Here is a 12,800-nt window from a genome sequence, read left to right as displayed (position 1 = left end):
TGACTTTCACTTGCCAAGGAAATTCCGGGCCTTCTAAGAGTTAGACTTCAGAGCCGCCATATAGCATCAAAATCATATCCTGTGTGGTTAAAATATGATGAAGACCATGTAATTGCATGGTATTGCAAAACTGTAGGGCTGGGGCTACGGACAGTTGGTACTTGCTCTCATGTTGCTGCAGTCATATGGTACCCTGGGCATGGCTGTCCATACAGCTGAAACAAGCTTTGGTGTGAAAGACTGGGGTGAGTATTTGGAGGATGCTTCAGCTAATCCAGAATCAATAGACTCTTCAGATTCAGAAGAAAGTATAGTTGAGGAATAGCTTCCTCTCATATAGTGGTTGATATATTGTTATATCCAAATGCAATTGTTCTATTTTCAAATTCTGTACAAACAAAAGTTTTTTCAATAAAGTGATTCTGCTTGGTTATATATTGTATAAATATGTCTAACAGGTTATATGGCCATGCATGATTGATTGTTTGCAATATAACCCACCCCTAGCGGCTCATGTTATATAATCTAATGACTGTTTATATTGAACTATGTACATAGCCTGTCAGACATTCTTGTAACTAATATTATCCTGTTTCAATCAGCGTGTCATACTCTCTTAGAATATGTAAATATTGAACTAAAACTTTAACCATTAAGTAAATAAGTGTATATGAAGTCAGCATTAAATTCATTCAATATGTCACCCCAGTTGTGCCAGATCTGACAGGTTTAAATACAGTAATGCTGACTAATAATGTTTTTATAGATAAATAAATGTAAATTAATATATACTGTAAATTCTAATTGTATTTTTTGATGTACATATAAGTAATTATATATAATGTAATATTGCTTCAGTGATGTTAATCTTAACTTGTACATCTGTATAAAAGTGCAGGAATATTAATTTACTGGTACTGTATAAAATGAGCCGTTTCACGACAAACGAACATAATGGGTTTGCGACCAGCATGGACCAGACCAGCCTGCGCATCCGCGCAGTCTGATCAGGTTCCATGCTGTTCGCTTACCATCCCTATTACAAATAGAGAAACTGATAGCGAACAGCATGGATCCTGATCAGACTGTGTCGACGCGCAGGCTGGTCTGGATCCATGCTGGTCTCAAAACACACTTTGTTGGTTTTGTCATGACACCAACGGCTCAAATAATTTAAATTGTCATTGGGAAGCATTTAAACTATTTACTGTAATTACAATGTATCATGTTTATCTGTCCAATATACTTAATCAATGCTCATTAATGCTACTGGTTTATTTTATATTTAACTGAGTTTACTTTTATTGTCTAATTTTTAGAACATTATGTACCCTTTATCTTTCAATTGTTTCAAAACATGCATCTCACCAAAGCCAATCAAACAGTGTTGCTATAGAAACAAGAAGATGTCCATGCCCTATAAAAGTAAAAACCTTCTGAAATTTAAATGTATACCGTAATTCATAAACACCCAAAATGTTAAAAATGTAACACATGCAAACTGTCTCTTCATACAGCTTTTTTTGTTTGAAATGAAACTAGTTTATGTTTCCATGGCAACACTGAAAACAATACATTCACATTCTTAATATTGGAACTATCACTGTTGTAGAGGCTTACATATAAAAGAAATATAGATTGCAAGTATTTGTAAAATTCTGTGACTCTAGTTGCAGAATCACAATATGTGAAAATTGGTGACGTTGCCATGGAATTTTAAATTAAATTTTTGTAGAAAATTTATTTTTTTAATGTTCATTTTTTTAATGTTGAAATTATCTGTTTTATATCTAGAGAGATGTTAAGTTTGTGTGTTTGAGACTGTTATCTAGCTATTTGCCAATGTTATAAGGAATTAATTTGTTAGAAATATAAAAAATGGTGCATTTAACTTGGTTGCTATGGTAACCTAATAAATAGAAAAAATGCCTAAGTTGTTCTTGTTTCTTTTTCAACACATAAATATTAATCTTTGCTGAAATTTTGATGAATTTCTGAAACAGGGCATTTTTTCACCCAAAGTGAACCTAGCCCTTTCATTAAATTTACTGGTAATTAGAATTAGGATATATAATTGAAAAAAATTAATTGCGTCTTAATAGTTAACAAATCTGCACAAAAATACTATGTTCCACAACTTTCATATCTGTTCTTAGTTGAAGGTTTATGTCTATCTTAGGTTAAGGTCATACTTCACGTGAAGGTTTAGTGCAATATCTTATTTTGTCTAACACATGAATCAAATCCATTCAATCACAACATAAGATATGATTTATTTTTTAAAAAATTACGAATATGATCTTAATGCCAATGACCTTGGTTTTAAGAGGATTGTACAGATGTTCAGACAGTTAATAGATATTTAAGAGAAGTGAAAACTGTGTAACCGGGACACAACTTTGATTGTAAATATTTTGTTTTTTTGACTGACCGGTGTTATTTTTGCCTCAGTTGCTATGTTAAGAATACCAACCAGTTTGATCATGTGTCAGATGATTTTCATTGTGTAGACATGTTTACTGTCATTTTCAGATATTTCTGATTATTTAAATAATTATAACAGTAATAAATGGAATATAAAATGAAGTAAAAAATTGAATCGAATCGAACAAAAGCTTAATAGTATCAGGGTTAAAAGAAAACAAAATTGGAAAGACGTAAAAAAGCATATTTAAAGGCGTTGCAATGCTATTTTAGGTTTATAAACGCAAAAATGAAATCAATGTTATGCCAAAAAGGCAAAGTTACGCGAATAAAGGTGCTATGATGCTTATCAAGGCGTAATAGCGCAATTAAAGCTGTTTTAATGCAATATAGATGACTTTATTAACTTTATTTTTGAACGCAAATAAAGGCATAATAATGCAAAATACAGCATTTTAATTAAAAACAAAAGGTGTTGTAACGCGAAACAAATGTGTTTTAATATGAAACAAACAGCATTAAAACGCTAAACAAAAAGCGATATAACGCAAATATTATTTAATGGCCTCATAAGCAATTACACTAAATGATTCTGAACAACTTAATTTCAAAAATTAGATAAGCAATGTTCGTAGAAAAGAATATATTTTCGTCAAAAGAAGGGGAAATATACCGACAGGATTTTGTGGTAAAGGACATTGAAAGGACATGTTGTGGTGTCTGTGCATAACATATAAACTTTTCTAATTCGACATGAAAAAGAACAGAAGATTTTCAGTAAAACATATAGTACACATCTCACCTGAGACTTCTCTTTGGGAATGTGATGTTGAAGCTGGTGGTGTTGCACTATCAACTGTGCTAATGTTATCTGAAAATAAATTCACTGAGTCGCATATAATAATTCGTCAATGTTTGAACTCATTCATATAAATGATATCAGCCTTCGGGTTCGGTCCGTTAAATGTTTAACTGATCGGTCACAAGAATGCTATGAAGCACTCAATTGCACTTGATATAAATAACGAGTTGTACTGTGTAATAAAAAATTCATTTTCAAATTACCATTAACCTGCTTTTGATCAGAAAATGATATAACCAAATGACAATACAAAATCAGCCGCCATTATCAATCATATCGCATTATTATTTTAGAATTAAAATAAATTATGATTATTTCGGACAAAGTCTGTCTGAAAACAGTTTGACTTCCTGTAGAATACCAAAAGTATTTTGACAAAAACTACTTTATAAAAATGAAGATAACTTTGAAACTTTTTAGTATATCGACAAAAATTACATCCAGCTCAATTCGCTTTATTAAACAACAATACCAAGTGCTAAATACATTCTGTTCGACACATATTATCTTAAAACGATATTCATGGCTATAAAAGTAATTGAAGATAAGATTTTGAGTACGAATCAAATAGCGATGTTTTGTCCATGGTGGCGTCTGCGATCTTCTTTTTGAATGGAATTTTATGAAATCATTGATAAATCTTATTTCGGATTCGTAAAAATAGGAAAAAAGCAAATGATATGTTTGGTACAATGTCTTTTTTAAACAATAATTTATATCTATTTTTTCTCAATTAAAAGCATTTTAAAAGATGTAACACTATGTTATATCAAACTACATGTATACATCAAAAACAGTTCACCGTGAAGGTACTTTCATGAATAAAACAACTGATTTGTCTAATAAATGACTAGGTAAATTCAAAATCTACTGAAAGTCAAATTGTATAAACGTCATAAGCTCGCCATACAATTTGTTGAAATAACCCTTATGACAGCCCTGCACTACTGCATTTAGTGTAAGAGTTTCATACGTTTGTTGAAAATACAATTCGTACATGATTAAAACTGTTGTAAAGACAAAAGTAATATGCACACATACAAAAACAATGTATATCAGGGAAGAAGTTTTTCTGTAAAGAATTTGTTATATTATGTTTACTGAAAAAAGTCATTCAGCCACAAATAATGTTCACAAGTAATTACTGTCAAAATTCAGCAAGCACTGAGCTTATCTTCATGTTTCGAAACCTAAATAACATATGCAAGTTAAAGAAGGTTTACTTCGCTCTGGTGTCAAAGATCCTGTATGTTGTTATTAAGGTTGTAACCACACTTAGGTGAACTTCTATATATGTATATAATTATGCTTATAAGACAATTCGAAGATATGTAAAATATATACTGCAAATATTTGTAGACATTATATGTAATCATTTAAAGATAAGCATTCATTTCTTTTTTTAAAAATTTGACTTAGACTTTTAAGAAAATAAATTTCTAATTACCTTCTTTTATTAACATGAAAATATAAATTTCAGTGATAAATTTACCAAACAATGCTTTTTTGAACATACAGTATTGATAAATCTTCATTTAAGTAATATTTTTAAGTTGTAAAAGCATAACACAATTGAGTTACAGGATATCAAAAAAATTGTTTATGATTTATCATGGGGGCTAACTTTAAGAATGTAAACGAAAATGTCGCTTGCTTCAATTTACGATATCAAATTTTCTAAGAATTTAGTTTTACATTGAATGCAGCAACTCACTGGATTAGTTCTTTATTTTTTACAAAAAGAGTTTTCTTTAATCCGGAGAACTTCTTTATGATCCTCCTTAATAAGGCAAATGAATAATCAATAAGATATCTGTTACATATTTATAACATGAAATTATGATGACAAAACAGAATTTGTCATCTTAAGACTAGAAACATATCTTTGATCTTATTCAAAGTGAACCAGTTTAAAGTTTTCTTATCAAACATCACGGAAATTTGTATGAGCAAAAAATATTATCACAAACACACGCACGCACACACACACACACACACGCACACACACCCGCACACACAGACACACACACACGCGCGCGCGCGCACCAACACACACACACACACACATATACGAGGGGTTATCCAAAAATTCGTGGACTTTTTAAATATCTCTTGAACATCAATGTGTATTGTAATGAAAATTTATAAGCATACATTGTAGACTATTATCAACACATTTTGAAAGAAACAGTTAATTGTGTCTATAAATAATGATTTTATATTGCTTTTGAATAAGCCAAATACGGCACCCGGCGCACGGTAAAAAAAACGCAGTAAGTAATCGTATATTTCTTGCTGAGAAACTAAAAAATTAACGTAGAAAACCCGCTGAACATCGCATGTCTCTTCTATGATGTCATTAAATATTTCTTTAAAATAATGGACGTCATTTCTGTTTATTTTTGTTGTTATCGCTAGAAACGCCAGACACCTTTGTTGTTTACAACGGGAAAATGACGGACCCGCGGTAATTAGAAAATCGCATGATCATAAATGATCATACATTTTTGTTGTATTTTTGAAATTTCACCTACAAAAAAATTTGATAAAAATCAACAGACGAACAGAGAAAAGAAAATTTCACGATCATTAGTGTTAAAATGGCTTAAAATATTTAGTGATGGACATTACTTTTAGATGCAGTAACCGTCATTGACTGCGTAACGTTGAAGCACAAGTTGCACGTTAATATTATGACATTGACGCCAATAACTTTTTGGAGTGCGCCGCTGTCGCCGACATGTGTTTATGTAAAATTAGATAGTGCTGTAATGTAAGAAGCTACTCACACGAATGTTTCTGTGTTTATTTTTTATTAATTCATTCTCCTAATCAGTGTAAGAATTTCAAATTAATATCTCAAATTATATTTTACGCAACAAAGAAAGTCCACGAATTTTTGGATAACCCCTCGTACATATATATATATATATATATATATATATATATATATATATATATAATATATATATATATATATATATATATATATATATATATATATATATATATATATTTAAATTTAAAGTCAAACATTAGAAATGTGAAAATATTGACGGCTAACAAAATGTAAGACAGGAACATTTGGCGAATAGATATTTTTAATGCAATATATCATGGATTTCAATATCGAAAACCATCAACAGTGTTGAGAGTAACCAACATGTGTATGCATATCATCTTACCGAATCGATATATTTTAGTCTAAGAATCGATTACAAAGAACATGCGGCTGATTGGCTGGATGTTAAGGTATCTTAGTTAAAATAATATGAGGATTGCTAACCGCGTTTGATCAAAACCTGTTTTGGGCAAGCCTTTGTTTCCTTGAGCAATAAATTTACACCAATTGCTTTGTACTGTGTGGTTTTCTAAACGGATGTGACGAGTTTTATAAGCTTGTAGCTAGCTTGTAGCTTCCTTTTCAATCAAACCTAACAAAATTCAGAAAACTAAATATAAAAAAGACACAGTATATTAAGGGTCTTATTTCTTAAAGGAGAGAAAGAATAAAAATAAATGTAAAGCAAAAATATAAGGAAAATATGACTTAACACATCGAAAAAAGACATCTTTTGTTTTGTGTTGATAACAGCTAAATTTACATTTTAATAAAACAATGTATTATTTTAAACATTCGACCTGATATATGTCATAAAATATGCAGTAACACAGTTCTCACCTAGTAAATAAAGTTCATCTTGTTTGAAAGGTGTTGATGTGGCACTATCAATGGAGCTGATTGCCATGTCATCTGAAAAAATATTCATTGGAGTAAGTTTAACAGCCATTCTAAAGTGCTTTTTAGAAAAGTTTGTTTTTTAATGCAACAATTCAATCGTTTTGACATAAGTTGACTACAATAAAGTTGCAATATACGGTTCATCATTATACAGTTTTACTAAATGTCACGGGGTCTGACTTAACTGTGTGGCATTATCTTTATATATATATATATATATATATCATAACCAGATGTTAACACTATCTGTACAAAAAGAACTACGGTATGTTCCTTAGTAAGCCAAATTATTTATCTCTTAGATATACTTATTCTATATGATCTGGTTAGATATACCTCAGGTGTAATATATTCAATCATGAATTCTTAAACTCACACATTGGATGAAATATATCGATGATTTATAAATATGGCTAAAAGAGCTTTTATTATTAATAACATTTGCTTGAAACTCTCATTGACCTACGTTAAGACGTGAACAACAAACATGTTTAACTTAACTCAGTCAATAGATACTTTATATTTGTTGAAGTTGGCCTCTAAACTTAATGTTCACACTTATTATCTAAGACAACTATAATATATATATAATATAAACTCGGAATCTCAAGAACATTGCAATGATACCATGTCTTGTCTTTTGTTAACATTGAAAATGATTTCATATTTGAGACTTCTTCAAAAAATGTTTCGCAAGATTGTAACGAAAATCAACTTAAGTGCATAATAATAACGGAAGTATGCACGTCGAATAATGAAAACATTTGAATTAAGTAATTGAGATATGGCCTTGTTTGTAACTTAAGAATTGGCACTGATTCCTCGGAAGCATGGTAATCAACAATATTATGTAAACATAACAGACTCAGTTAAATAGTCTGTTCACAAGGGATTTTGTAAAATAGCAACATCTCTCACGCCAGAACACCGGCTTAAGCGGTATTTAATCATCGACATTTACAATTAGTTTGTATGACCAGATAAATTTAACATTCCTGATAAGTTATTTTTAATACAATTGTGCTCGACATTTCACTCATATTTTTATTCAATTAAATTAGCCTCAATCAACAATTTCATTTTGCATGAAATCACTCAATCCTAAAACAAATTTTGATTTTATTCCCATAGTATGATAAAAAGAAGTAGAAAACGTCATTCTTACATGTAGCTTACATAATGTTATTTTTTTATTCAATGTTAAATGCAAGACAAATAGTAGTTATTCTTTTGCTATAAGCAGCTAATACAATAATATTTTGAAAACATTTTGGCATTTGTCTCCAAAGTATGCTGTACGTGCCTCTTCTTTCTGACTCAAGGAAGTGGTCATGTTTTGTCTTTAATTATTTAGATTCACTGTTCGGTTTCTCTGGAATTTACTCCTAAGTTGTCAAATATATTTTTACCAAGATGGTTAGAAGAACTGTTTTTTTTTTCGCTTATTATGATATTAAAATATTGTCTGCTGATAGGCATGATCTGCATTGTGTCGCCATTTACACCTGAATTCAGAAATTAAATCTTCCTTTTCGTAATATCATTGCGATTTATACATAAATGCGATGAAATGCCAAGGATGTGTTAACATCTTGCAATGGAAAACGGGATATTTTAACTATTTTCCGTAATTGGTCACATTACATTTCTGGTGATAAGTATTATTTTCAGCACTAAATCAAAATTGAAGCAATAATAATAATGTTTACTTAAGTTTGAATACACTACTTAATCGTAAGAAAATGTCAGTAACATAAAGTTTCCAAATAATGCACCATAACATAAAAAACAAGAACTGTCGACTATTCTTAGTGCTTGATAGTAAAAAAAGCTTGATTAAAATGTAAAATGTTGTAAGTAAAGAAAAAGGCAATTTTTTTCTATAAATCCATATTACAGTTATAGGCCTTGATGAGGGTTCAATGTTGCTCTCAAAGAAGAGTATAAAATTTCAACATGTTTCAAAGCCATATGTCAATGTACTTTAAAAATATTTGAGGTATTACAAAAACTAACGTAAAATTCGAAAAAGGGGCATAATTCTGTCAAAATGCTTGATACAATTACCTCCTCCTGTTTACAGGTTGGGGTCATGATGGTGAACAAGTACATGCAAAGTTTTAAGGCCATATATCATTGGACTATGAAAATATTTGAGGTATTACAAAAACTTTAACGAAAATTCTAAGTCGAAAAAAGGGCATAATTCTGTCAAAATGCTTGATTTGAGTTACCTCCTCCTCTTTACAGGTTGAAGTCATGATGGTGAACAAGTGTGCAAAGTTTCAAAGCCATATGTTAATGGACTTTGAAAATATTTGAGGTATTACAAAAACTTTAACATTAATTATAAGTCGAAAAAGGGGCATAATTCTTTCAAAATGTTTGATAGAGTTACCTCCTCCTCTTTACAGGTTAAGGTCATAATGGTGAACAAGTGTGCAAAGTTTCAAAGCCATATGTCAATGGACTTGGAAAATATGTGAGGTATTACAAAAACTTTAACATAAGTGGTTACGCCGACGCCGACGCAGACGCCGACGCCTTCGCTCGGGTGGCTACAATACCTCTACTTATTCTTATCGAATAGTCGAGCTAATAACTAAACTGCAAGACTGTCATACCTTTATGTTCATTCTTAAGCTGAATAAATGCACATCGGTCTTTGATTTCCTCAACTGCTATTAAATATAGAAGAACATAACTTTTTAAAAATATTTGACCCTTATAAGTTCATCCAATTTTACTCATGAGATCTGCACATAATCAAAATGAATAAATAACCAAGACCTACAAAAAACTACAAAGGTGTTATGAACCTATGATACAGACCGCAAATGTAAGGCCAGAAATCGTTGAGATTAAGTAATGACATTAATTAAGCAAGACGAACATATTGATTCTTGGCATTAACATGAATACAACCGATATCATCTAACTTAACCATTTCCTACATGATAAATAAATAGCAAGACAGAAATTTAAGGAATAATTTAGATCTTAAGAAGTATAAATGGTTATGCTATGTCTTTTAGAAGTTAAAAGTTGATCTTTGTGAAAGAGAATTTGACCTTAAATATAAATACAAAGTTGATCATTGTTATATTATGCAGTTCAAATTATACTGACGCTATATACACCTGTGCATTATGCATTTTATCGTTTTATTTATTTTTAAGTGCAGAAACACGAGGACGCATTACAAGTTCTAGACGGCAAGACAAGGTTTTTATTATGTCTGGAGGCTTCCATAATATATACTTGCAAACAAATATCTGATTCGATAATTGTGCGATTGGTTTTCTATTTTTCCTGTAACGAGACAACCTAGTTCGCAATTGCTGTTAGCCATGTTTAAAAAGCGCACTGGCTCACGTATATCAAAAATGTGTTATTTATGTGCATGCTTTCTCTGCCGTAAATATATACCTGATGGCGCGTTTTATGCAAATAAAAGTTTATGCGCTGAACAAATATGTTACCCATTTACTTTTAGATTTTTGAGTCTTTAACAATTAAGTCTTTGTTCAAGCTAAATAACCATGCTTTTAATGAGCTTTCAAGTGTTTATCGTCCTACTTGATCAATCATTATTGATATAGCATTCATTTTTAGTGATGAAGATTTTAATGAGAGATATCAACGAGTGTTTCTAAATAAAACACAAGCCGCAAAGCGAGGCCTATTTTGCAAACAACTATCTAAGGCAATTTACAATCAAAAATCTATATAACGACTTTATATTACCGAACACGTAGTAATTTTATTAATTGACAGCAGTCGTGTGTATAGTATATTTAGATGTAATGAAAGTTCAATGAAAATGGGCGTTTCAAACTTGCAATATTATAATAGATCAAAATCAATTTATATCATTTTTATATACTTTGTGTTTATGCATTAAATGTATTTTGTTGCATTTAATTACTTCTTACCATAGTCATGATTCAAATTGTCCGGAATATATCCAACAAATGACTTTTCTTTTTCGTCTGTTGAAACAATTTTCCTATAGCAGATATAAACATTATTAATACAATAAACAGTGAAACATCATTTGAACAACTGTTAACAAATTTAAAATAATATACTTACCAATATTATTATGGTTTGGTACAGAGAAATGCCAATGAGGCAAGACAAAATAGATATGTGTGAGGTCCGATCTCACGATTTGCGCTTTCGCTCACAAACGAATACGAGCAGACAGGCGATTATTGAGTGCTACACATATTTTTGACAGAAGCAAATAAAATATGTTTTGTTTAATATTGCCTTACAAAGTTTGTGTACAATTAGGTAAACTTCAAAAGCCTATCAAGAAATATTTTTAAGATCTCGCATCTTAATTCTTGACCTTTTTTAGCGTCTTGTTATTACGATTTGTAAATTCTTTTTCATTGCTTAAGGAAATATTCAAAACGCACGGGAAAATATTTAGGTATTGTATTTCAATTCATTAAATTAATTACAGTCAGCACAGCACGAAGGTAAATTTAGTGATATTTCTTCATGTTATTGTATGTTTTGTCTTTCGTCCACAAGAACCAGTCATAAACATACAAGCAAGTGACTTAGTAATCTTGCTGACAGAAAACAGATTTTTTGTTCATTAAATTAACCTCTAATTAGTAGATTATCTGTTTATACAGCAAAGTTTAAATGCTTACTGATCTTCTAATCTGGTACATAGTAACAACATCTATGACAAAAGTGATATAAACGCACTTTTCTTCCATGTTGCAACTTATTCAAACGCAATGCTTTCTCAATTTGAATTTCTGTTTTATATGGCATTTCGAAAATATGATTACATATTTCACGACATGCTTAGGTTATTCCTTTTACTGGCTAGCTATTGAGAATTTTTTATTTAAGTAAAGTGGTCTTTTAAAAATATGTTGTATGTGCGTGTCGCTTTTACGCCACCATAACGTAACTTATTTGATAGCACATTTGATAAACTCTCTCTCTCTCTCTCTCTCTCTCTCTCTCTCCCTCTCTCTCTCTCTCTCTCCCTCTCTCTCTCTCCCTCTCTCTCTCTCTGTCTCTCTGTTTGATACTTACAATCCTATGGGAGCAATGCATTGAACACACACTAACAGAAACATCTTTTCGTCGCCGTGAACATCCTGAAATTAACAAAAAATATCTAATTTGTAAGTACTTGGGGTTTTCGAAAAACTAAACAAAGGTAACACATACAACTAATGTACCTTAAAAGAGAGGAAAACAGTTTTGAAAGAAACAAAAAAAGCTTTGATCTTTGGAATGCTAACTTTTGAAACTCTGGAGGATTAAAATCATCAAATACATACTAATTTACAAATGATACATAAAAACAAAGTATCACCGTTTCAGACATGTTACAATTAATGCTTGATATGGAGAAAGTCGTACTTCGTATTTTTGAAACCATAGTTTATCGAAAAAAAAACTTATTTTATTCGGGACGGTTCAAAAGGTTGCAATATAATGTTTAAGTTCATTTACAAAGAAATTTACAAAAAAAATAAAATTATTTAAGATTTGAGAGTTACCTCATTGATTTTATGCACCAGTTTAAAAATGTTTGTAAAGCCGGAGAAACAAGGAGAAAGCACGCTCGACTAATATGGTACTGGTCGCAGTAGAGCAAGACAAAACAAATAATTATAATAAATGTATGCCTTCCATATTAAGAACTACACAAATTACTGTTGGCAATTACATGTATGTTAAGTATATAAAATAGTGAAAATTAACATGCTTTTTGTGTTATAAAAAGACAGC

The 12,800-nt window shown here is 30.6% G+C and overlaps 1 protein-coding gene across 1 annotated transcript in view; it reads right to left on the bottom strand.

Moving 5' to 3' along the window:
• Nucleotides 1-332: 332 nt before the first annotated feature.
• Nucleotides 333-12,800, bottom strand: part of LOC132752567 (uncharacterized) — a 75,290-nt gene continuing 62,822 nt past the window's right edge. The window contains exons 9-14 of the mRNA XM_060742906.1: nucleotides 12,096-12,160; nucleotides 10,964-11,037; nucleotides 9,653-9,709; nucleotides 6,969-7,040; nucleotides 3,227-3,295; nucleotides 333-388 (exon numbers count right to left, since the gene is read on the bottom strand). Of these exons, the coding sequence (XP_060598889.1) occupies nucleotides 333-388; nucleotides 3,227-3,295; nucleotides 6,969-7,040; nucleotides 9,653-9,709; nucleotides 10,964-11,037; nucleotides 12,096-12,160 (393 nt within the window). The remainder of the gene's footprint in view (nucleotides 389-3,226; nucleotides 3,296-6,968; nucleotides 7,041-9,652; nucleotides 9,710-10,963; nucleotides 11,038-12,095; nucleotides 12,161-12,800) is intronic.

This window comes from Ruditapes philippinarum, unplaced genomic scaffold (assembly GCF_026571515.1).
Source record: "Ruditapes philippinarum isolate M1 unplaced genomic scaffold, ASM2657151v2 ctg70_1_1_1_1, whole genome shotgun sequence".
NCBI classification, from domain to species: domain Eukaryota; kingdom Metazoa; phylum Mollusca; class Bivalvia; order Venerida; family Veneridae; genus Ruditapes; species Ruditapes philippinarum.
The sequence above is the reverse complement of the archived record's forward strand: the minus strand, read 5'-3'. Positions and strand labels throughout refer to the sequence as shown.